At 39.4% G+C, this 27,103-nt stretch overlaps 2 protein-coding genes across 6 annotated transcripts in view; one reads left to right on the forward strand and one right to left on the reverse strand.

The window, feature by feature from the left end:
* Positions 1–908: 908 nt before the first annotated feature.
* SVIP (small VCP interacting protein) lies at positions 909–8,287 on the forward strand. Its single transcript, XM_035550230.2, has 5 exons — positions 909–1,005; positions 3,048–3,454; positions 4,206–4,256; positions 5,887–6,000; positions 6,799–8,287. Exons 1-5 carry the CDS (start codon positions 909–911, stop codon positions 6,811–6,813), a joined length of 684 nt encoding a protein of 227 aa, XP_035406123.2. The 3' UTR covers positions 6,814–8,287.
* A 4,974-nt stretch (positions 8,288–13,261) lies between these two features.
* GAS2 (growth arrest specific 2) overlaps positions 13,262–27,103 on the reverse strand; it is a 99,610-nt gene continuing 85,768 nt past the window's right edge. For all 5 annotated transcript variants that reach the window (XM_035550228.2, XM_035550225.2, XM_035550227.2 and 2 more), the window contains exon 8: positions 13,262–14,098. In XM_035550228.2, coding sequence (XP_035406121.1) covers positions 13,880–14,098 — 219 coding nt within the window. In that variant the 3' untranslated portion in view covers positions 13,262–13,879. The remainder of the gene's footprint in view (positions 14,099–27,103) is intronic.

Below are 27,103 nucleotides of genomic sequence, written 5' to 3' on the forward strand. Positions count from 1 at the left end.
GAATCTGTTTAGGCTGAAAAGACTAAAGAGAAGGATTAAGAGGGATGGGAAAGATGGCTGATCACCACTGCTTGTTTTCAGAAACGCTTCCAAAGGCAATGCAGACGAGTTCAGCCTGCTGCCAGCTCTGTGTTTCAGTCGTACCGTCGTGTTGTGCCCCTGGCTGGGGGAACCAGCTGCCCCGGTGCTTCAAGCCAGGGAGCTCTGCATCTGCCCCGTGCTGAAGCTAACTCCTCCCCTGAATAATGCCCTTATTTCCCAAAATTTCAATGTGTATGTCATTTTCAAGCATCAGTGCATCCAAACACACAAAGATCCTGTTGCTTTCATGTTAAGCTATACATACTCAGGGTTTCTTTAAGCTTATTCCAGGAAGCCTCAAGAAGAAATCAGTTCTTAAAGGACCTCAGACTAGGCAAATTCACTGAAAGGTTATTCCTTAAACTTCAGCAATTTCCTTAAATTCTTTGTTAGAGAACAAGTTGGTACTATATTTCCTACTAATTCTCAATAACCAGCACTCTGTGCCTTATGCACACAATTTTAAAGAAGTGCAGTTTAGGTTAGACCATTCACTTTTCAGTTATATATCTTATCAGTTCATACTACCAGGAAGCTGCGCTCTCTCTCTCTGCAGAGAAGTCTTATTCAATGGTGTTTATATCTTCCTCTAAACCTGGTAGGCAAGACAGACACCTTTTTGCTGTATTCAGGGGTTATCATGATACTGATGGAGTATACAGGGGACTGCAGCAACCATGAACCCCTGGGGTCTAACCTGAAGCTTGACAAGCCCTCATCACTTAATTGCTTAATCCATACGACTATAAAACCATAGCACCTTGAAAGCTCAGAAATGATAACAATAACATTACAAAGCACCAAGTTAAATCATAACACCCCAGAACATGCCACAGCTTGTGGAGCACCACAGGCTGGCCACGCTGCTGCAGCTTTGTGCCCTCCTGCAGACAGCCTCCGCCCGCAAAGGAGGGAGGGAGGCAGGTGAGCCTCCTGCTCCCTCCCTCCAGCCTGACCAGTCTCCCAGGAAAACAGCCACACTTCTGATGCTCACTTCAGAAAGCCCAGGGCCATGCTGTGACTTGCTCAGAGTATTTCATTTAGCGACACAATAATCCTCTCTGATGGCTAATTAGAGCTGCAGGGAACAGACACAAGAACTAGAATTACAGTAACACATGACATCGTGTACTCATGGAATAAATGGCAGGACAAGAACATGGACACAAAAATAAGTACTTGGTTCAATAGCACTGAGACAGGAAAGAAACTGCACAGATGTGGCATTGTTTGTGAAGAGTACTTCTAACACTCTTCACATAACCCCTGGTAAGGGATGTATAGACAAATGCAAGTTCAGGAAATGTTGTTGAACAGAGTAATGCCATAGCTACCATAAATAACTAGGACAAAAGAGAAGGTAGGAACATTTTAAGAAAAAGGAATAGAAAGAATATACAGGAAAGAGGAAAAGACTTTAGGAAAATTCAGTATCAGGAAACACAGGGAAACAAGGCCAGCACGGAAGAAAGAGGTTTGCATGGCAGTTCCTGAAGCAAAGCACAGCAAACCATTTCAAAAGGGACAAAAGGCTGAATCCAACATAAAGTGCTAATTCACCTACAACTAGGAGCTTTCTAAAGGATGTGAGCATTTAAAAATATTAAAATAGGAAAATGCACCTCAAGATGAACATAAATGATAAACAAAGAAAAGTGAATAATCTTTTCTGCAGCTCTACATGCAAGTCAAAAAGGGCTGAAAGCTGCACGATGAGATAGCCATAGATCTTGCCTCAGCACAAGAAGGGGGCTGTGAGACTCAGTACCATCCCCATCCTGCACTGCCGCTCCTGGTGTACCTTCCACATGTGTGAGTGTGCTATGTTCTTTAGCAAAACGCCACGCACGAAAGCACTTGCTGTGCTCACTGATGAGATCGCTGCAAGCTAAGATTGTGCCAGAGCATTTAAGGGTTTAGCAACAGGCATGTCACCATCAGCTTTCAACAGGACCTCTGAGACACCCCACCAACATCGTATTGGAGCATGAAGTGAAAGCAATCTTTAGACCGCACTAAATCTGGTGTAAGCTTTAGTTATTCTGACACTTCTAGAAATCTAGCAGATGCTGGCGTCTTGCTTCCATCCCATTTAGCAGTTTATGCTAATTTCTCAGAAATTACATCAGAAATCTCTCAGAAATTGCTTCACCTGGGAGTGCCAACCAAGCCAGTTGGGAGGAATAGGGAGAAGTGCTACGGACAGCAGAAACCAGAGACTTTCAAGTTCTCATTTCACAATAGCACGCGTGACAGCACCAAAGGGCTGCCAAGCATTGGAACATACAGCTGGGCCAAGCCAATATATTCAGACAGAACTGGCACTGTGCATTAGCTAAAGATCACCAAGTATTACTACTTCTCATATGCGTATGACTCCTGATAATGTGGCTCAATGCTTCAATCTGAATTTTGCTTTATCACTGACAGCTAAATACAATTTTGTCTGGTCAGAGGGAAGTTGTCTCAGGTTTGTGAATTAGGACCTCAGGAGCTTTCTACTGATCCCAGGAAGCCCCCTGCTGACATACAGTATCAATATCATCAACACCTTCTTGCCAAAAATACACGTTCCCAGTGTGGAAGCAGCCTGTCCCTGCTCAAGGCCAGTGGATGGCAGCCTAACACCAGGAAATGAAATGCTACTTCTCATTTAAGCATACTTTCAGTAAACTCCAAATCCTGTATAAGGTTTAGCAGAGCGATCTGGAAATTAATTAGACTACTGTCCCTCTTGCCCTAATACAATGAAGGTAATGTAGTTTACTTTTTGAAGGATTTATTTTTTGTGTCCTTAAGTGAATAGGGATTGACGTTAATGTCATGAACAAATTGGAACTGGAATACTCTGTTATCCTTTGAAGAGGGATGACTACAAGCCTGCCAGCACCGGTTGGACATTAGCTACACGGAGACAGTTCCTTCCTCAGGTGGTGTCACCGATTGTGATTTCAACACCTCTTCAGTTCACCCTGTCAGTGACCCAACAAAGCAGCCAGGGACCGCAGCAGCTCCGGGTGCTGCCGCTGCCCAGGACGGAGGCCCCGCAGCAGAAGCTGGTAGAGCTCGCAGGGCCGGCTCCCAGGGCCAGGGAGAGAAAGCCACGGGTAGAGGCAGCGCACGCCGGCCCCAGCCGCACCCCGGCCCCGCCGCCCGGCCATGCCCGCCCCCGGCCGCCCCGCACGGCCTCGAGGCGGGGCGGGCCCTGCCCGAGCGCGGCGTCGGGCGGAGGCCGCAGGCGGGGCCGCCGCCACCTCCTCCTCCTCTTCCTCCCTGGCCGCCGCCAGCCGTGCCGGCGGTGGGCCCCGCCATGGGGCTCTGCCTGCCCTGCCTGGGGGGCGCAGTCAAGGACGTGGTAGAGACGCCCGACCCGGTGAGTACGGCCCGGCCGCTTCCCCCCCGGCCCGGCCCGGCCGCCTGCGAGCGCGGTGAGGCCCAGCGGCCGCGGGCCTGGGCCCGCCGGGAAGCGGCCCGAGGGCTCCTCTGTAACATGGAGGCCGCGCCCGGCGCTGCCCCCGCGGGGCAGGAAGGGCCTGGGCCGCCCGGACCCGGCCCCACACTGGAGGCCGCGCCGCCTGTGTCCGCCCCCCGTGCTGGGCGGCCCCGGGGCCGCGGCTCCTTTTCCCCCGCCAAGGGAAGAAACGCAGCGGGTGCCCTGAACACAGGGCTGGGGGCTCCCCCCCAGCCTCACGGGGTCAGGGTTAGGCTGTAGTGACTGGAGCTGCTGCAGGAATGGTTACCCCTGTCCTCCCTCTTCCACTCCCCACCTGAGGCTTTTAGCCAGGAAGAGTACGACAACCCCTTCTTTACCTTCCCCAAGGACGTTTATCACTGTCTTCTCCTTACAGCCTTGTTTTTCGGGGAGTGAAAGCCCCATAGAGGTTTCTAGGGGGGGAGGGTTGGACTGCAGCTCTGTCAGCAGCTGCTCCTGTAGCCTATTAGTCACTAAAAACATTTTGTTCTCCCACATTTGCAGTGGAGGTAAGAACAATGCTAATTGACATAAGGTTGGCATTTTGTGACAGTTTGCAGTACAGATTTGAGTCATTTAAAAATTCAGACTTTTAAAAGAAGGTACAGACTGTATTGGAATAGAATTTCACTGTCTTTCACATTTTATTTAGGAAATAAAAAGAAGACAGCTAGCAGAAGCTGCTGAGAAGAGGCAGATGGAGGTAACGCCTGATTAAATGCTATTTATTCAGAATATATTTGGGTAGCTGGTTTACAGGGAAAGTAGCTAGGGCTTCTGCAGGAACACCAGATATCGTGTTGGATTGTGGGCACTGTCATGAAGTTTTCACAGTACTGATAATATTTTACCTCCATACTTAAATATATACACACACTTACACTAGATTGTGCAGCTAGGTAAGTACTCAAAGACCACTGCAAGGTAACTGAGCTTGTTTGGATGGAAAAAGTTCTTTAAGAGTTTGAAAACCATTAAGCAATTGAAGAGTAAGTTCACCGTTACTTTTTCACACATTATAAGACTTGAAAGCAAGAGACAGAAATACTGAGAACTAGAGTTGTCATACAACTGCTGCAATGGCAATTTCAAGTTACAGTACGTTTTACATCTCTTAAACAACCAAATGTATTTCTTAGCTTAAATTCTATCAGGGTAAAAGTATGTACTTAGTCTTCCATCTTTTTAAGGCTGCTAGGTTTTAACAGTTTCAATATACTTAAAGCTTCAAGAGGTAGAATGTCATTGATCTAACAGAGTGGCTAGAACCAGCTAGCCCATCTTCCTATCCTTACTTTTCAAGAAAGTTGCTAGAAGATGAACCATACAAAATTGACAGTAAGGAAAAAGTATATCCTGAAGACACAGCTGATCTATGAAGAGAGAGTCACGTGTTACTTCTGTGTTACTGAAATTATATATCAAATTAAGAATTGACTATTATTGGTGGCGACCACATTGACCTGGTCTTGAGGGAGTTTCATAAGTAATTGAAGCAACAGCAGTGACACTTCAGAGCCTTTCTGTAGAAATTGTTACTTTTCATTTTTGTCTCAGACTACGTATTAAAAGCAATCCACATGTAGTCTCAAACGCTTTCATGTGTTTTTTTTTGTTTTTGAGGATAGCTGCTTAAAATATACTTTTGAGAAGTGTATAAGAGAAGGAAGTCCTCATCTAGCTCTTAAATGGCTAAAATGGTTTCCTGGGAGGAAGGAGAAACGAAGCAACTTGGGTTGCAGATAGCTTTGAAGTTCTGTGGTAGCTATTAGGCTATTAAAGAAAATACAAGTATCACTCAGTTACTCTCTCTTTAAAAAAAAAAAAAAAAAGATAAACTTTTACCAGGGTGTTTGGTAGCATCTCCATTTGACAAGAAGATTTGAAAAACATGAATGGATGATTAAACAGCTGAAGTTCTTAGAAGTTCTACCTGTCAAAATTGTCTCTTCCCACTTAAGTCTGTTCATGAGGGCAAGAAGAGGCCCTGACACTGCAAAAAACTACAAACCAAAAGCCCAGGGCTTTTTTTTTGGGCAAGTGAAGTTCTGTCTTTGTGTCTTAAGGGATGCAAACTGGGTACACTTAATTGCATTCAAGTATGTTCACCGGGATATATTAATATCAAACTAGAACTCCCTCACATAGCTGCAAGAACAAGAGCACTTAATATAAAGAAGTACCCTAGAAAGTCTGGTTTGACATCATGGTAGCATTACTTACTGTTTCCATCTTTACATGCAGACCAGAGTTCACAAGGTACTGTTGCCAAGACTCGCAGTTTGGCTTCTATCCATAAAAATAACTGATGTTATGCAAATATTTTCTCGCAGGCTTCCTCTCGAGGTATTAAGAGCACTTATTCCTTAGAGCAAAAGAAAAAGAAACAGGAAGAAATAGAAAAAAGAATTGCAGCTTCAGGTTCTGGAGGAGAAGGAGGACTGAGAGTAAGTTTAAAGATGAAACAGTATAATGCAACTGTCTTGATATTCACTGTCGAAAATCCAATTTTGTTCTATTGTTGTCTACAAGATTGAATAATGCAAGAAAAAAAAAAGAGAAAGGGAAATGGAATAGAAATCGAAGCATGTGTCGTGTATTCTCAAGCAGATTTCATTTCTGGGATGCAAGGATGGCAGAGAGCTTTATTTTTCTGTCTTTCTCCCAGTTTCTGCACCAATGATCTGCTTCTCTTCAGTTTTATGGTACTCTCAGCATTGGGGAACCTCCTCCCTGACCTCAGTGTCCCTTTTCAGTACCTCTTGAGACTCGCTCTCTTGGCTCAGAGTTTACAGAATATCATTCAACTAAGTACAGTAATTGCTTGGGGTTTCAACTCTCTTTTTCTCTTCCTAAAAAATGTAAAATGCTGCCATATTTACTGATAAACTTGGTTGCTGCTATTGCTACCACTTTTCTAAATAAACTCTCAGAAAACCAGGTGGAAACTTAATGCAGGAGCTCTCCAGGGCAATAGGTGGATCCATTTCTTGAAACACAAGCTTTGTAAGTAATTATCTCTTCCCCCTATTGCTGGATATGAGGGCATTCATAGCAGTGAAACTGTGGGTGGGAGTTCACATATGCCACCACTGGCGAGCTTTGTGTCGACCACTCACTGGATATAAACTGCATTAGACAAGGGAGTTGGTCTTAATACAACCTTGTGGTGTGGGTATTTCCCCCCCCCCCCCCCCCCAAGCTTCATGCAAACCTGTGGTGCATTTTGTTGTTTTTTTCTTTAGTGGCAGGTTGGATAAAGAAGTATGACTTCTGGAGAGAAGATCGATGTTTACTGCCAGTAACTTGCCAGTTTCTGCAGCCGAGTGGCACTTACTCATCATGTGGCTTTTGCTGTTTGCATATGAAGACTCAGCAGTACTTTGCCATTGCAGGAGGGCAGTTGTGGAATTGTGTACTAAGAAAGTTAAGAGCTCAAGCCTCTGAACACTAGATTTTGGCCAACTTTTGTTTGTGTGCATGTTTTATTGGTTCCCTGTCAAGGGAGTGAGATGGGTTTTCTCACGTAGAAGTGATGTCTTGACCCTGTAGTCAGTCTGTGTGTATGTTGTCTGGTCAGTTGGTACATCTATGTTTATGGCCAGCTTAGGCAGAGTTCACATGCCCACGTGACGTTCAACACTTACTTTGAGCTCTACAATTAAACTTTTCTCCAACTCCTTATATAAAATGGAGTTCATAAATATGTATTTGGATATGTAGCTTACCATATTTCTTTTCAGTTTTCTAATAACTTGTGAACTGCTTAAGGATTTAGTGCCTTTAAAAACAAACAAACAAACAACTAAAGCAGACTCAATGATAGGCCCTTACAGACTGAAGCCTTTTGACACTGCATAAAATACCTTTATAAACCCTGTATACTTACAGCAAGAAAGCTGTTCTATTGTGAGTCTAATAATCGTTCTCCTCACTTTCAGATGTGAATTTCTCTTAAACATAAGTATTTATAAGGAATACTGGAACAAAAACAAAATTAAAAACAGTTAATTCATTGTTTTGTTGTTTTTTTCCTTTTAAACACAAGAGGGCAGTGCTGCACTTCAGGTGACTGAAAAAAAGCAAGAGACCCATTATGTCATCTGTTGGCTGGTTCATTTGCTGAAATTTCTGTACTATCTGGGTGGGTTTGTTACACTGCACTAACATTGGCCAAACGCCTGAAGCTCTGTTGCTTTTCTTCTGTATTCAGGAATGTCTGTAATTCTCTTCCCAAATGTGAAGCTGCCTTGGATTATTTAGAGCTACCTAAACTATGGTATAACTAGTGACCTCAAGCCCCTGTTTTCACAGACAAGGAAAGCTTGTTGCAGCATGATCAACGTTAAGAAGCTGGCTCCTCTTTTTCCTGAAAAGCATTAAGTTTGGCTCAGCATGTCATTGACCCCATTTTGACCTATGTTGGCTTTTCATCTTCCCTGAACTAGATACTTGTTTTACTTCCCAAATTGTGTCTCACATCATCTTAGGAGCTCAGTCCTGACACAGGGAATTTCCTGGCTTAACCTTCATAATTGAGTCAAGAATATAGTCCTTACAATGTTAATATGATATTGTTAGGGTTAAGAAGTTGTGTCCTTGGCAGATGATGAATACATGTATTTTCCTTTGATTGTTTGCACTTGTTCTCTTCACTGCATTTAAAAAACATTACTATGACCAATTAATTCTAATGAAAATGCATTGAGATGTAATAAAGGATATAAAAAAAGGTTTGCAATGTGAATTTCAATCCAACATCTGTCCCATTTGATGTCCTATAGAGATATATAGGTGATACTTAGCACTGGGGCTTGTCATTTGGGATATTTCTAACACATTTTACTTCTCACTCTCCATCTTATTGCTCCCCTAAAACCATAAGGGAAGATCAGCAAGCTGACCTAACAGAGAGTCTGTACTTGAATTGTGATCACGAAGATTTTCATGGAAACCAACATAATAACCTCATCAAGTAAGTTATGATTCCTGGACACCTGCTGAAGTTTCTTCTTTGTCAAAACAAGAGGTATTTGCAGTGTGAAGTTGTCATGCTAGTGTGCTGCGACGTGCTAGCCACACTTGCTATAGATAGGTCAAGGTAAGCCTATTCTGCTCCAGGTACTGTCATCTGGACCAGCAAAAGTGCTCTACATTTATTTTAAAGATAACCAAGCTGGCTGAACATCCACACCACTTGTCATTGATTCATGGTCCAGCCAAAACAACTGGCTTACTTGTGGCACTTGGCCTGGCAATGTTTCTGGAAGATGGGAATAAACAAAAATTAGATCACCTCTGATTGAGCGGACCTTGTGTTTAAAGGAGATTTTGCAACCCAGAATTACCACGGAAGCAAGTCTTGCTTCTTTGTCCATCCCTTCACTAAATAGGAGATATGTCCATGCTTCTTAAGTGACCTGGTTTTGAACATGAAATTCATTCCTACAGCAAAGAAAAACTTGAGAGGATTTGGGGCGCTGTTATTCTGTATTACAAGTCACCAAGTGATAAAACTGTTTTTAAAAAAAGCTTTCTGCACCATACTGACTTGATTGTTTGGGTGATCGCAGCCTGAACCTAAGCTGGGAAATGATTTGGGTGAATAAAAACACTTCTTGTTTTCCTAAGTTTTCTGATAACATTAATGCCAGATCAGAATGAAAGCAAGACGTACTACAGTTCAGTAGCATACAATTTATAGTTACCTACAGAGTGCTATTAAGTGGTAAAGCCAAAAGCTACACAGATTCAGGCTGCTCTCTACTTGGAGAAAACAGATACTGCCCCTCTTTGTTACCACTTTGTGCTGCACTAAGTAGCTATTAAACTCAATAGGAATTGGGTCCTTATTTCCTCCATTCCTATCAATTCACTTCCCTTCAGAAACCGTTCAAAAACATTCAGATGAGTTAGGTGGTTGATATCTTGTTTGATTTACAGCACTATGAGTACACCTCTTCCACCTACCTTCTGAAAGCATTTTTAGTTTCTTGCAAAAACACTTGGAAAAAAATAAATCCTGGCACTCAGAAAACAATGCTCCTGAACTGACATCAAAGGGCTCAAACTGAGTGATAGGATAGTCGTTGCAGCAATAGTTACAGAATGAAACCATCTGCTACTGTGTATTGTACAGATACACTGATTCCAGGCAGAGAACGTTTGGGGCAGGACTTGCTGAGGTTTGCAAGGACACGGAAGCTGTGGCTCCCCATGGGTAGGCAGGTAGCACCACTGGGAGCCCTTAGCCAAACAGATGGCTTCAGCATGTGGTTTGGGCACCCTGACAGATTCAATCATGGAGACAAAGCTCATCAGGTACGAGTGGTGCCAGCAGCTGGACTGGGATGGAAAAACCTCTCCAGCCCCATAAAAGTTTGCATGATCCTAAAGGTCTGTTTCACCTTACTTTAGACCCCAGTATACCCACAGGCTAAGAAAGTAGGAGACAAGCAAAGCAAAGGCACTTGGCTTCCTTCCCAGTCAGCAGCCAACACGGCAGTACACAATATAAGCCCCAGAAGAACCAAACCCTCGTAAGCATCTCTAGCAGATGCTGCTGTAACACCGTGCTGTGGCAAACAGCTCATCTCACTGATCTGAAATGAACACATATAATGAATTCAGTGTTGCGTCTTCAGTTATAAGAAGCTTGCTATACCTTCCCACACATATATTCACACCTCACTCTTTCACTCATCCCCACCAAGAGCCCTTGAGCTGGTTACCATAGAATTTTTATCTCTTAAGTTGCTGTTGGGAGAGGGGGAAAAAAGAAAAGTTGGTAATGCAAATGAAGGCTCAATTATCACTACAATAAGGTACTGTCCCCACTCAATTATATAAATAAATCTGCTTGGGAAAAAAAAAAGACAAATAGAATATGAACAGCAAGGTAACATAAGGTACATTCTGCAATAAACATTAACAGGTGTTACAATTAACATTTCAAAGCTATTTCTGAATTGTTCCCAGAATTATGATGTTTATTTGACATTATATGATAATAGTTTTTTAAAAGCCATCTTATGCTGATTATCATCTTGAGTTCTACCACCATTATTTATTCACAGCTAAAAAGTGTTTCCGTGTTGTCTTCTACATGACCCAACTCACACTTCAGGAAGAGGCTCTGGTCCAGCTGAGAGTAGCTCAGCTTCGTAAGACTTTCAGCCTCCCTGACATTCACACTCTGCAGAGTTACATGATGATAAGTTGAGCTAAAGTCACTACATGGTCCTCTTCCTTACTGTCAACCTCCATTGATGTGTCAACACTTCAGCTTTTTGCTACTTACTGTTGTAACAAGGAACTATTTCAGAGTCTCAACAGGCCTTGCTCAGGATACAAAAGAACGTTTGCACATCTGATACGCTGCAGGTCAGAGTATCTGGTGGTACACTGATATTCAGTTCAGTCTCCTAGGAATCTATGCAAGATACCTTACTAGCCACACACCACGCCACAGAAAGTTTAAGTATCATCCAGAATAACTAACGACCAACTTTGTTTCCCCTCTACAGATAACATTCTTCAAGAAACCTGTTCTGTTCCCATGCTAGCAAACAATAAGCGCTGTAACTCCTTCAGCAAGATGTGGGTGCTCAGCTTCAACTTTGTAACGTGAATTTCAGACTCCTAACTCCTCTGAACAAAGAAAACCACAAAAAAACTCAACAACTTCAACATTGCTTCAGAGCCTAGTACAATAATAAAACACCACTTACCTAATGAACTACACTTATCTTCTAAATAAGATACCTCCAGCCCCTCTTTCCAAAAGCAGTTACATTACTGCAGGATTTTATTGATTCTCCTGCTTTAACTTCCTTCTCCTTGCTCCACACCCATCCCAGGTGCATCAAATGACAGAAGCCCCACCTGAAAACCTTTTACTCCAGTTAGGTAGTAGCAGGCAGTACTTTAAAAAAAAATCCTTTATAGGGCTCCTATTATGCCACCAATTAGGTTGAAGTTTTAGGTCAAGTAGTGCTTTAATGTGATTTTAGGATGCTTGAGTACCCTAAATGAAAAAAGACTGGTAGCTACAGTCCAAATGCATACCTTAGTTTATTATTTATTTATTTTTTTTTAATTTAAAATCTCGGTTTGGATTTACTGGGATTATTTGTTGATGCTTAACGTTAAAATAAATCTAAGTATAGCATATATATATAAAATTGTAAATGTCTGTTCTTAATCTATTAACATGTACGTATCTTCCAATACGTTATAGAAAATATAGTAATGTAAACTTAAATATGGATGATGGAAACACAACAACTATTTATGTTTAAAAGAGTAACCATGACTACAAAGTAAACATCTGACACTTTTTCCAGTTTTTTTTTTTTTCTTCTCTGTTCATTTAAAACAGATCTCTCTGCATATATTAGGAACTTTTTTCTTTTTTTAGCTGTGCTTCCTTGTTTTCTTTTTTGAAAACAAAACAAAACAAAAATTAGTGCTGCTTATGGTCTGTTCCCTACTGCTTTTAGGGCTACATATATTGTTTCTATGAGATTTGTGTCTTCCTATGGCCTTTTGAAGGACTTACTGCTCAAGTATATGTTTACTTTTCCTAGAAAATAGCTTAAAATAAGAATAAAAGTCTACGAGTTTTCTTTCCAGCAACATGTTTAGAGTTATGTACTGCTATTTAGTACTGTGCACCAAGCAACTGTGTATTGCTAGTATTTAGCAGGTATTTATAGGTAGTAAGGTAGGATGGTTGTACTGATGTGTGATAAGAAGTGCTGGTTTTAGTAAGGCATTGAGCATGAAGGAACAAGGTCTTGAGCCTGTCTTGCTGTAGCCAATAGAAATCTTGCCTTTAATTTTTAAGACCACAGGAGCAGATTATAAAGGTATTTATTAAAATTAAAAAGTACAGAAAAATAACAGTTGATACTTAAAACAAAACAAAACAAAACAAAAACACTTCAGGAACACTTTTGATTCTGTTCTTTCCCTGCAAAGGAAAATTAATTCTAAACAAAATCCAAGTATTTTCTGTGCTATCTGTCGTAAGTAAATGTTTGCACCACCATTTGCTGTTTACCTTATTATTAGGTTAGCAAGCAGTTCTACGTTATAGGCATCTACTCAGTAGCAGCAAAGTGCAGGAATACAGGTTACAAATACCAAACAAGACTTTGAAAACATATGAGTATTTTAAAAAAGTTTATTTGTAATGAAACAACTGAGTTCTGCTCAAATTTATACAGTCAGTGAAATAATCCTATAAAATGATTTTTTGTAGGAAGTTATAAGGCACATAAATTACCAAATATAAACAAAGAAAAGTAGCCAAAATTATGAACTAAGCCCCAATATGTCTTTAGCTATTTTAGAGGTGTGTGAATGATTTCCAAGAATGTGAATCACTCTACTGACAGGATAATGAATATTTTGTATTTGGCATGACCAATAGAATGAAAAATAAGGGGAAGGAAAAGCTCACATTCAAGAAGAGGATAATGTTTTGTGATGGAGGAGGGACTAGTCTCTTCTGAAGCCCCTCCTTGGGTAGAAGGGCCATGCATCTTTTACTGCTTCCCTTCACAGCTTGCAAAACACCACCCTGCTAGTACAGCTGGCCACCTCTGTTGTCTGACAGGGGAAGGGGCAACCTCTCAGCTTCGTTCTGCTTCTACATTGGGCAACTCTGTCAGAAAGAGGAAGGATCTACGTGCGGATCTAGCACTCGGTATTGCCTTTTGTTTTAAAGAGTAGAAGGGTTGTGGGTCTTTCTTCTTGGGCTATTTTATGTTTTTTTTTAAGTAATCACTTTGGGAAATTGTTTGGCATGCAACAAGTCTCTATATTCTATTGCTTAAGAAAATCTTGCAACCCATAATAATAGTCAATTCTGATTTCATTTCAAGAGGCATTACCAAATAATTTCCACAAATACTAATTTTCCACCTGCATATATATATTTCAACTAGTCTAACAGTCACGGATTCAATGTCATAAGATTTTCATACAAATATACTGTATTATGTATTTTCTTCCTTTAACAGGATCCACTCCTTTATGTAACTCTAAGTATACATTCACGTATTAAAGAGTAATAATTTGGCTAAAAATATATGTCTATTTCTTATCTGATTGTAGTAATTAGCCTAGCAAGGGTAATTTGCTATAAAAGATACAGTACTAGAAATAAATATTTCTACAATTCAAAGATCTTCAAAATGGGTTGCCATTTCCAGTCTGAAAGTTTCTGAAGTCCTTTTAAAGCATAAACTAACTTTGCTACACTTGAGAAAATAATTTGGACCTACATAGATAGAGTCCCAATCACATGAGAAGCTTATTTCACTTAATCTCCTTCTTGGTTTTGTAATGGGCAGAAACAACCAGATAATTGTCTGGATTCATGTCCCTGAGGGTTGGAGACTTGCTCTGAATTGGAGAAGTTTTCCCATCCACTCGAGAGATCTGCAGCATTCGGCACGGGTCATGCTTCAGTAAGTAACCTGCAAAAGTCTCCCATCCTCCTCCAACACGGACCATCACATGTTTGTTGTGCAGCATCTGAAATTACATATAAAGGAAAAAAAAACCTTCAAGGTGAACCATTCACTGGGCTTTCATTCTTCCTGCTGGAAAAAGCTCTGCTTACTTTAATTAAAAGTCGCAGACATATATTAGTAATCTGCTTTACAATAAAAGGAAAAGAAACAAAACCGTAGAATGTTTTTAATTTGAATTCAATAACTATGAATATTAAAAAAAAAAACTTAATAAAATGAAATAGTATTTAAAACTAAAAAATTTCATACTTTCTGTAAACATTACTACTTTTTTTCCTAGTCTGATGCCACTGAGTGATCCTGTTCTTCACGTAGTTAGTATAACATGGTAGGGGACATGGACGATTTTTTTGAAAATACATTAGTAAAGATACCATCATATATGTTTTGAGACTGGTTTTTGTTTACATGAGAGGGAACTATATAAATGAAGTAGTGAGGGAAAAAAAAACAAACTCCTTTATCTCCTAAAATATATTAAAAAAAGTTATTTAAGAAAATGAAGAAATGAAGTACCGTTTAGTTTTGAAGTACAATTTAGTATTGCTGACATATATTGTAAATAAAATGCTATAAGGAGGGACATCAAAACTGCTATATCTGTAGCTGTTTTGAGATACCTCAATTTATGCTGAGTTGTAAAAGAAAATACAAGAAAAGTCCCTAGGGTCATCCTAGGAGAAGATCTCAGTAATGCTTATGCTTGCTGTCTTTATTCCAGCAACACTGGTGCTTGACTTACAAAGAAATTTTAGGTTGAGACAGAGGTATCCAACTGTCCAGTTAGGTACCTATCTCTGTCGTAGAGTGTGGACCTCAAGGTCCACGCTTATTTTCTGCCTAAACTCAAATAAGGCTTTTTACCAATTACAAAAGTAACTTCTCTGCACCTAGTCAAGTCATAATTCATGCATTGAAACATGCTTTGATTAAATGCGTCTCATGAATTGCAAAACATCATTTAGCCATAGCACATGAAATTAAACATTTGCTTTGTGAAAGTTCCACCTCCAGGCCACCATCCTCAGACAGCTCTACATTGTCCTACACGTCCACAACTCCCTTGAGGGCTTACAGTATTTGCACTTCTGAGAGTTATGTGGCACACAGACCTTTTGTAACATAGCCCAGTGGTGCACAATCACTACACAGAGTACAGACAGCAAAGCAAATAAATACATGAATAAAAATCCCCAACCAAACAAAATCCTGGATAATAAAAGGCAAAAATATTAGGGGAAAAAAAAAAAGAAAACAAAAAGAAAACATAAAACACCACCACACCAACAATAAAAACAAGCATAAGAACACCCCAACTTAGCCTAAAAAGATACAGTTTCACTCCTGTTACAACTGACAGATCCATTTGGAGGGGAGAAAACATGAAAATGAGTACCTGTAAAACTTTCTGAAGTTTGAAAATGGGGTAAATTTATTAGGAATCAAGCTCTTTATTTGGACAAGCAGCTGCAGATAAAATCTTGTCTGAAAGTTTTCATTTAAAACTTTTTAGTGCGAGGAAAATAATTGTTCCTGTGTCAGCATTTTGTTTTTTATGTGAAACTCGTTGGGAAGTCAATTCAGCTTTATAGACGCTGAAAAATACAGTTACTTCTGGTCTATCATAAATAAATGAGAGCAAATTGCAGTATTCCTAGTTTAATTAGGATCTCTCTGACACTGAGACTGTGTGCTGTTGGTCTGTATTGCAGGGAAGTTAGCCCCTGTGCAACAGGGAGATTTTCGCTAAATACACATGGGTATGAAAGCAGAATCAGACTCACATCTTCATCAGCCACGCTTTTTGTCTTTCCTCTCCAGCTTTGTTCAATAGTTTCAAGCCTTTGTTTTGAACTTACAATGTATGATCAGCCTTCAGTGGCATGAGATTTAAATCACGTCTTTAGTCTGGACAATGTATCATGAAAGAAACAAATGGTTTTTACATCAAATTGAAAACTGCAGTTCAGTGACAGTGCCTTACGACAACAGTATACATACTTTTATTTAGCTGCTTTCTCCTGTTTGAATGCTTTAAAAAAAAAAAAAACATTTTGAGAAATGTCCCCAGAACTTGTAAAGTAAAAGCATGTTAAACCCTCCATCAGTCCACCACAATATGTGATGCTGCTGTGGGAATGAGTTAAGTGTTGCTGAATTTCAGCTTCCACATATTGTCAGAGGGGCTTCACGTTCCAAAAGAAGTTAGTATCTGGACTTCTGATTAAGAGTTAGGAATGGAAAGTTAGTAAAAAATATATTTGGTTCAATTCCCCTTAGGGACTGCTGCACAGACAAATAAAACCTACAGCTGGTATGCTATTTCCCAATGCTCAGGTTAAATATACATCTTCTGTCTTTCTTCTCCTTTTTGAATATATTATTATTATATTATAAAATGCATTGAATGCTTGCTCTCTATAGAGATGGGGTTTTCCTGCATCCTAAATATGGTCATTGTTTATGCTGTGCTGTGCCACAAAACAACAATTTTATTCCTATGGCCATATTTTGATTTCAGGAACACCAGCACGAATCCAGAATAAATCTGCTAGCTTCAAAATTGCTCCGGACTCACAGAAGTATAAAGGATTTCTCCTGCATCTATAAATAATTGCTCTAATTTCTAACTGAAAAAGCCATTTCCACTGCAACACCCTTCAGCTGAAGATGAAACTTTTGGTTGAGATTTTATAATCCCCTCAATTCAGCTTTTCCATTGCATGAGAACTCTGAGAAAAAAGTTGGATATCACAGTAATAAATTTAATTAGTCAGTTATCAAGGTCGATAAATTCATAACATTAATGTATTTTGATGCTGCTATCCAGCCAATTAAAGCTGAGAAAACCCATCCAAATGACCAAATTACCAGACAATACCATCGCAGAATAAACTATAGATTGTTTTGGTATGCATTAAGGCTATATGAAGGGATAACAGGCAAAATAATTGATAGAAGTTCAAAGTAAGCTGTCACTATATAGGACTTTGACATCAAAGCGAAACATGGTTTAAACTGTTTTGGTTTTCGCATAAAGGAATTGAGGGAACTTTGTGGACTATTGGAGAGATATTAGGCTGTACGTGAAGATATTAAGCTCATGTAAATAAGCATAGCTCCACTGACTTGAAAAAATCCATTCGGTTTTATAGGAACTGAAAATCTGGCCCCAAACTGTTATTCTTCAGATTATATTACAACTTTCTTTAAGGATATTTCAGGGAGGGGAAGGGAAGCAGGGGGAGGAATTACACATGATGGATCTCATCCAAATCCTGCAAAAGCCAACGGAAAGAATCCTACTGACTTTAATGGCACTGGGCTGGGCTCTGGAAGCCAAACTCAGCAACCTAAAGCACATCGCAGTCTGGAGTCAGTCAGCATGATTTTAGGCCAACTTCTGAAATGATGTAGGCTACATACTGAGAGTATATTGACTATAAAATCCAAAGGTGTTTGGCAAAATAACACAGCACATCACACCAGAGGCTGCACAGAGAAAATTTTGCACTCCAAAAGTATGAAGTTAATGAGATTGGGAAAGATAAGAGCTGAATGTATTTTAATTAAATTTTCCTGAATATGAGCCATTTAGATTTATTGTCATCAGAAGATAAAACTCTTGTTTCTTGTATCTTAGCATTTAGGGGACCTTTTCTGACGGGTGTTCAGAACCACATAATTAAATGGGCTTCTAGATGAATATATTTTCACAGTGGCCCCAGAGATATTGCAGGCGACAAAAAAAAAAAAAAAAAAAAAAAAAAAAGAGGGGGGGGGGGGAGAGAGAGAGAGAGAGAGAGAGAGATCCCAGTGTTTGTAAGACTTACGCACGCTGCTTTGTCAGCACAGTACCTGCAGCAAGCTGGAACACCTCCCTGCCAGGCTTCGAGGCCAGTGCTGTCACACCAGCAGTCACAGCAGCACCAGCACACCTGTATCTTGCACTCAGTCATGGCACTTCAACCACTTTAACTTTTTTTTTTTTTTTTTCCTTCTGGAAATGCAGCTGAAGCTCTTTAGCAATCGTTTTGCTCTGCAACTTGTCTGTACCATTTACATTGGTGATCTACCCTCCTGTCTATGCCAAAAAATGGCTTTCTCAAGTCTCAATATTAGTCACTAAGCATTTTTCATGACAGGCTTGGCTGTTACCTATGTCCTCTTGAAGCTTGCCACTGAAAATTATCACATCTGTCACTTCACATGAAGCCCAGCCTGGTAGGGCCCAAAGAAAGACTCCAAGAAATACTGGCAATATACAGAGAAGCCTGTCCAGCTGTATGCCTTCATGGACGCTCCAAAAGAAACTGTGACAATATCAGTCCAACATCTCTGACGGTCACCGAGAAGTACAGAGAGCTCTATGCCAACACGTAATGCTAATACTCTGTTCAAACAGGTGATGACTGGGGGCTGGCCGAGATGACGACGTTGAGGAGAGCTGAGTGGGCACCGGCCAGTGGTCAGAGAAAGGTCTGAAAATTGAAAACAGTTTTGATAAAAAAAGAAATGGGGAGAAACTACATAGAGGTGCAGGTCATGCTGATAGTGGCCGGTTGCTATCTGCCCCAAACTGCGGATTTAGATTTAGGGATGGGGCAAGCCAGCAGCAGTTTGGGTCCAGATTCCTACTTCTTCCGTGGAGTTTTTGAGAAGTTCTGATGTAAGCCAGTCCAAGGGCACTGGACAAAAGAAAAAGAGCTGCAGTACTGCCCTGTGGCCTGTGGATTAGCAGTACTTAATGGTGATGTTTAGTAACATCGTATTTCCATGATCATTAGTATTATCACTCTGACAGCGTATTAGTTTCCAGTACATGCCTGTACAGTAAATGCAGTCACATAGGTATTTGCACCAAGTCTTCTAGATACTTTCAAATGGGGAAGTGAATTTTCAGAAATATGCAGGTAATTGTTGCTCTGTGGAGTTTTGCTACTTCCCTGAGGATTCAGTGACCTGAAAATGCCATTGAGAATATGTGATAGTCTCCTGATAAATTGCAGCAAGCCACATAATTACAGACTTGAAAATTACCTTGTTAGCAGAGATTATGAAACTTCATCTCTAGAGTTCATCATAAAATTTATAGCAAAATTCTGCAATACCATCAGATTTAAGCACCAGTCAGGTTAGATTTAGATACATTTCTATTTTTAAAAGTTTCCAGCCACTCCAACATGCATTTATATGAGGTATTATTGCTCTGCATACATAGAGTTCACCCTTATGGACAAAAGGAATCATGGGCATGATCCCCAAGAGTATATGGAAGGAAAACAGCTCCCCCGCAACTATTATTTTTCTTGGCTCTCGTTCTCCTTTTGTCATTGAATTTGTGGGTGTTAATGTCTTCTCAGAGAAAAGCAGGAGTCTGACAAAACATAAGGCTGATTTTAAATGTTTAAGAACTCATTTGTGTGCCTAAGTGTACATCTAAGGAATTCAAATTGAACCTCAGCTCTGCAAATCTGGAAAAGTGCAAATTATGTAGTCAATTCCAGATATTAATTATTCATCCCCACTGAAGTAATCTTCTTAGAGTATATTAATGTGCATTTTGGCAGACAAGAGTATATTAGTCCCTTCCAACCTGAATTATACTATGATCTGATTATATAAAGAAAAAAGATGTTTCCCCACGTGAAAAAACAGAACTCTCTGTTTTTCTTTGTCATCCCTCATTAAGTCATGTTTTGTCTAACCACCTCTTAATATAGGATTATACAAAACTGGTTTGGATTATGTTTGCTACTTTTAAAAGTTTCAAATAATGCAACTTATATCGCTCCCATCATTACATACGGATTTGTTTAGGGACCTCCTCTGAGTTTTTGTGTCATAGTTATGAAGCCCCAATAAGGGAGCTCGCGCTTCCCCTCTCTGCAGAAACCACACTAATGACATGGAAAATAGGCAGCTCACTGGATTAACATTTCCCTCTCATTTTCAGGGATTTATGTGTAGTAAATCACACTACATCAATCTCACTTAGATGGAAAAAGCATTATAAAAAAGCTCAACTTGAAAAAAAGTTGTCAAGTGCTCACGATAATTGCTTGTCTCAATATTTCTAACTGTGCTGGAGTTGGGTTTTAAAACTACCACTCCTGAATTATAAAGAATTGTATTTTCATGTTATATCGTGGGCGATATCAAACACGTTGACAGGTATTCACTCTGTTAAGTGAAGCGATCTCTTATGCTATGTTGTATACATAAAGACCGCAGTGGAACGATACTTTACAAATGAGTTAGAAGCCTCACTGGTTTAAGTCTATATTCTCTAAACAAATCAAATGCAAACATTCCTGATTTTTTTTTTTTCCTGGTGGAAAATAAACCAGCACTGAGGCATTCTTCAAAATCCTTAAGTCTCCAGTTTGGGGCAGACTAACATTTATTGTTTTACATCAAGCGATACTTCTCACTGAGCAAGGAGCTCAGTTTTCATGTAGAACCTAATAAAGTTCCCAACCACTTCAGCAACACCCACACTTCTCCATGGCTATTGACTGACATACAGGGGCAGGGAATGAAAGAAGCATTGACTTAAATAGGTGATACAAAAATTGTATCAGTGTAGTTCCAGATGGAATGATTTTCAGTGGCTGCTGATACACTGAAGCCTGATAGATTTTCCAGGTGAGGCAGCCATAGAGGCTCACACCGATGGAGCCTTCTAACCATTTAATTGCAGTACATATAGACCAGGCCTTACAATGACAGATCAGAAGCCTCCTGTAATTCACTGAGTCATTTGTACAAAGTTTGTTTCAGATCAAAAGATCAAGCAAAGTTTGTATACAGAAGGCATCTAAATAATCATTTGCATGTGCAAATACCCAAAAGTCAACCTAAAGGTGAGTAGCATGAAACAGAAAATGTTTCATAAAATGTTTCAGTAGTATAAACCAGAAAATGCACAAGCATCTGCTCTTCTTCTTCTCAAAATTTGGCTCTAACATCACTCAGCCAAAATTTATCAGAGAAGACTACAGACTTTTCTCTCTGAAGACAGGACCTTAATTCAGGAGGTCACCCAAAGTCAAGACAGTGATTTTAAGCTTATCCTTACCTCTTTAGAAGTTATAATCTACTAAGTGAATCTTTCTCCAAAACTGAGCTGAGTACTAATTTCCATACATTCTCCTAGCCAAGAACTGTTTTTATATCAGAGTGCTGAAGACAGAAGAAGGAATGCTAGCGGTTCAGTGTTAGTGAGATGTTCAGGAACATTTTTAAGACAAGCACTATCTTTCACTATATATACTGCAGGATTGTCCAGTATCACATAACAAATAAGAATTTAGGGCACAGTGACATATTTTGGTACCGTTTACTATATTTAACTCCAAACTGCTTCAGATATACATATCAGATTCACGTTAGTAGCATGTTATTTATTCTTCAGCAATAAGAATGAGATAATAGTGTTAATTAATAATGTCCTCTGTCACAGACAGCATTGCAGCTTGAAAGAATTATTATTATTTTACACTTTTTATTTACATTTAAATCTATTAACAGATTCTATGATAAAGTAGAAAAGGAAATGTTTAAATGTACAAAAAAATAAAGATCGACTCTCCACATTTTGAAAGCTGGCTCAATAACAGATATAGTCTTGTCTCCTATTCCGTCTCAAGATTAGTGCAGCTTTGTATCTTTTTCCATTTGTCATTGAAAAAATTAGCCATTTATTATTATTTTTAGAAAGGATTGAACCGGGAATTAATAAAGTGAAAATTTGTCACAGAATGCAATGAATCTGGGTGAGCAGTACTTGGAGATTTTCTTACTTACACTTCGCTTTTCCAGAACTGACCTGAAACATGTAGCTCTTCACAGGTTTCGTAAAATGGCTGATGGTGTCAATGCTAAGAGCCAATGCCTAATTGTAAATCACCTGTTTTCTTTTTGGTGCTTAGAGAAAAGATCAGAGCTTGGCTAGCCTGAACAATGATTTACGCTCACTCCTCAAAATGATCCTGCCAATTTGGCCTTTTTCAGTCTGACTGAGGAAGTTTTGGAAGGCAGAGCTCTATCAGATTTTTTCAATATTGTGTAGAAAAGGGGGGTATTAAATTATTTAACGATCTTCTTTATGTACCCTCCCTTGCTCACAGGGTTTTCTGGGATCACAGAAGTTGAATTCTTAAGATTGTTCCACCTCTACCTGAAAATGCCAATCTGCAAGTAGAAAAAGAAAAGGTGTTTGAAATATTATGCCACAAAGCCAGAAGGCTCATGAACAATACTTAAAGCATAATGCTTGCAAGCTTCAAAATACTTAAGCACTGATATTAAAATGATCCATGTGAGATACCTAAGTAAACTCCTGGTCTCCTATCAGATTAACTAACATATGCACCAAAAGGTCTCAAGGGAAACATAGCGAAGTCTAATAAAACCGAATAAGACCAGTTACACAACGTTTTCATTAAGTGACTGATCCAGTTCCTACTGAACACAATGGGAATTTAGCCAACTTCTCAAAATGTCTTTTGGGTTGTGTTCTTCTGAAATCTAAACCTGAACCTTTTGCTAATATGAGTGATTTTTTTCTTTTCTGAAAAGCCCTAAGGATAAGGGCTTTAAAACTGTATGCACTATGTCCTTCGTTAATTAAATCCACTCTCTTAAAAAGGAGCCCTCTCATTCTCCTTTTAATCTCACAGATATTTGTATGAAGAGATGCATAATAGCATCAACTTTCTTACTACACTAAATCACATTGCAGAGATTTCTCTTCTTTTAAAATACAAACTGAATCGCTTTCACCTAACTCGTCCTTACTTAATTGATCAGACAGTCATTTTGCTTTTGTGGTGATTTCTCATTTTTCTAGACTGACATTATTGTTCATTTATCAACTGTCCATTTGGCTAATGCTTCCATCTGCCAAAAAACCACCTCCTTTCTGTAAAAATAAATAAATAAAATAAATAAAAAATTTAAAAAAAAATAAGCAAAAGAAGCACAACTAAAGGTGACCTGAAACAAGAACACCTTTTCCGCAAGGGACTCAGTTCCTTTTCAAAACCTTTTTAATTTCATTTGCAAGTTCCTGCTGGAGGATCTGTGGACCTCACTTGAGATTTCCACCTCACCACTTTTCAATTGATTTTTCCAATACTTATACACCTTGTTAAACTAACTTATCAGTCAAAACTGTTTCTTTATAGGACTTATGAAACACTGTTATAAGATGTCACATTTTCAGCACAGGGCTGATGATTCAGATGGGAACTGAACACATCTGCATCCTGCTATGACAGAAACTGCTAAGACAGAAATAAGTGTCTAGTGATTCAACTCAAATCAGACTGCAGTAGCTCAAATACAAAGTCTTCGCATATTAACATAACTTGTAGGTGTGACCTATATTATCTGGTCACCTGCTCAAGAAAGTTAAAACATTCTAACACTGCTTAAGTAACACAAAATTCATACACGACTGTAAATTCTTTATCCTAGCTGCTTAAGGGGAAGGCAAATGACATATGTATAACCCTTTAAAAATTTGAGGACAGTGCTAACCACTATCTCAATTCCTTGCCTTTTGCCCTCACATAGAGCTAAATGTTGCTCCTTTGTTATAGTTTATGCAGAAGGCAAATCCTCCTCACCAAGCACCACAGCAACATGAAATGAAAACAATCATTTACATGTGGTCACAGCTCAGCAAGCTGGAGTGTAGTAGGGATAGAAACCCAATACCAAAGGGAAAGATTTAATACACTGTCTGTTTCTAGAGCTTTTCCCTAGTGGAGGTACATGTGGAAAAGTTGAAGTAGCTTCTTAGTTACAAACTGGTTTTACAATATGCATTTGCTGAAAGCGGACACTGTGTAAAGACTTTAAACAATCCAGGAAACATATATTTGAGCACAAATATGTAGGGTGTCTAAGAAGACAGAATTAATAGGATGCTACATGACTAAAGCTTCATACAGTCTGAGGGGAACAGCTAGGACTGTGACCTCCACTTAAAGAAGAGAATGGCAAATGACAGCCTCGTGACAGCACGGGAGGGCAGGAAGCCCAGGACACAAGGATGACTGAGCCAATAACAAACAGGTGACCTAGAAACACACAGTGTAACACTACAGACAGTAATATGTAAGAGCCAGGGGAAGCAAAGGTTATTTTTAAGAGGCATCTAACAGTAAGCAAGAATCCAAGAATCAAGCAGCACAATGAAGCCCTGTACTGATGTTAGATATGGAATATTAAAAGACAGAAAGAGAGACTTAGGGGTAACTAAAATTAATTATTGAAATTATTGAACAACAACGTAATGACTCGGAGGACAAACTAGAAATGTGACTGACAATGCTGTACCAATAATTACAGGATCTAGCAAAAAGATTATTTTTAGTTAACGTCATGATTTGAAAAGAAATCAGAGACTGAAACTATGGAGCAAGATCAAGGGAATTCCACATGACACCTGGCATCAGAACCTGAGGCACCCACACAGACATATATGGAAGGTGGTGTCAGAGGGACAGGGAATTTTATCGGAATGGGGTAGGGAAGAAGAAGGGTCCACTTGCATGGTGAAATGAACGGAAAGATCTCATTAGGCCTGAGGCACTGAGGAACAAACAGTTGATTATTGAAGAGGTCCAGTCTTGACAGAGTAGCATTTCCCCAGCCATTCTATTATAAAAGATACTTGGAATCCATGAAATGGCATCTCAGCTTCTGCAAAAGAAATAATCGAGTGAGAAAACTGGTATTTTTCCTCTTTCACATTGTGGAAATGCAGCCTTCCCCTTCTATTTATTCTTGGCAAGGAGTTAAGCCGATACGGTCAGTATAATGGCACAAAACACTACTGCATGTGGCTGGAAACTAATGAAGCAAATTGCTCGTTCCACTGGTTCAGCTCTGGACTGAATATACACACAGGGAGCCAGTCTTGTTTGCAAAGCTCTAGGTTGTAACAGAACAAGAGTTTAGCCAATTTTCATATACCTGAAAAGGCCAGGAATTGGTTCAGAAGTTGAAACCACAACCATGGAAATCTTGAATGGCATAGACAGCTACAGTTGCATGGCCTCCAATGAGCTCTGGAGGTTAAGGAAAAGGCAAAGTTGCATAAAACATTTTTACAAAAAAAAAAAAAAAAAAGTGGAAAATTTCGATGACTCTGGTGGAGGTCAAATTAAAGTATTGTCTGTAGAACAAACGTTGCACTTAATGAAGCATATTTCTGTTTTCAAAGTATAAGAGACTTACTCCAAGTATGCCTGACTAACTGAAACCAAGATACATTTTTGGATGTGCACTGATACAAGTAACATGAGGGTTTGGACATTTGGGATTCTCATTCTTCATTAAACTTTCCCTCAAACTTTACTTTTTATTTCTGTCTGACACAATTTTATAGAATTTGGGAATAGTATGCTTATGGTGTCTAATTAACACTAGACCTTGGCTGCTGTTTGAAAAAGTATCCTGTGTAGGCGAGCACTTTGTGTGTGAGAAATGACTCAGATGCAGATAGAAGTAAACACACTTGTTTATTCATTAAAAGACAAGTGAATTTCTGACAAGTGGAAGCTTTTCTTTCTTGGACAAGGAGCAATAACATTGTGGAGAATTAATTAGTTGCGGTAGTCATGTTCAGAATGGCATTTGGAGGTGAAGGGACTGTGCACTTCCAAGCCCCTGCACCTGCTTGATTATGAAGGCAATGATGTCAACAGTTTCTTACTGCTTCCCCTCCAGACTTTTATGTGGGGGCCAACCACAAAGCAGACCTATTTCCTATCAACTGAAATGTGGGACGTTTAAAAGAAATCTAGCTGCTTCCAGCTAAAGAACTGACTCATAACAACTATTTTATGCAATGTTCAGGAGAAGAGACGATATGGCAAACATTAAATATGGAAAAAGAAATCAGGCAGAGTTTATGAGAAGTGAAAAAAAAAAAGTACAAACTGGCAAATGCTGTCTCTGGATGGAGACATGGAAAACCAGATGCGCTAAGATCAAACAAGGGGGGAGTGGAAGACTGTCAGAAAAACATTTCAAAAACATAAGCATGATGCTGCCAAAATAAATCTATGAGTGACTGATTAAAAAGAAGAAAAAGTCTACTTTTACCTTTGAATCAAAAATACTTTTGATTCCTCTTAATTGTAGATAGTTGATGTTTCTGTTCTGTAGATGCAGATAGCTACGCATTTTGAGTCTTGCAAAGTCTCTCTTGAAAACAAATAGCTAAGGGGACAATTTGTTTTCACTTCCTCAATCTAAGTAAGTTCTTACCCCTCAAGGAATACCACTGTAATCACATATTGGAGCAGCGAGATACTACTCGGAATGAGTTTCTAATAAGAAATAAAAATATGAGCTAGGCTCATAAGCAGTGCACGAATTTAAAACAGAAACCTCTGTAAATACAAAAGGAATCAATTTTACCCAGACTATTAAGATTCTCCAATTTTACATTCCATTCAGTATATTAAGTCATTTACACAGTGTGAATACACATTCATGCACAGAGTGATTATCAGTTTAGATTTTGCCACTGAATTTAGTGAATCTAGGATTACACCATGCAAATGTGTGTGGGTAGCTTGTGAACACACTCGTGTTACAGCATTGCAGAAGTACGTGAAAATGTTCTTTTGAACCCTAAAGCGCCATCTGTTTTCTAGCTATTTTCTCAAGACTCATTTTGTCTCTCCTAATTTCTGAATAACAGCCTCAAAAAAGCCAAATAAAATAATTCCTGCAAGCTGATAATAATGACAATTAAAAAGCTTCTTCTACAGACTTCTCAATGCCTGCCCATGGAAGTGATGCGCATATGATAAGTGACACAGACACGTTACAAGTCTAGAAGATTGATTTGATTTATCATGTACATCCAACTGCAGCAACCTTTACAGTACTCTAACTCTGCTTGGAACGTTTAACATTTCAAATTGCTTCAAACAGCTACTTTGCTGTACTTTATGCAAGATTAATGCAGAAGCTGGAG

This window comes from Cygnus atratus, chromosome 5 (assembly GCF_013377495.2).
Source record: "Cygnus atratus isolate AKBS03 ecotype Queensland, Australia chromosome 5, CAtr_DNAZoo_HiC_assembly, whole genome shotgun sequence".
Lineage (NCBI taxonomy): Eukaryota > Metazoa > Chordata > Aves > Anseriformes > Anatidae > Cygnus > Cygnus atratus.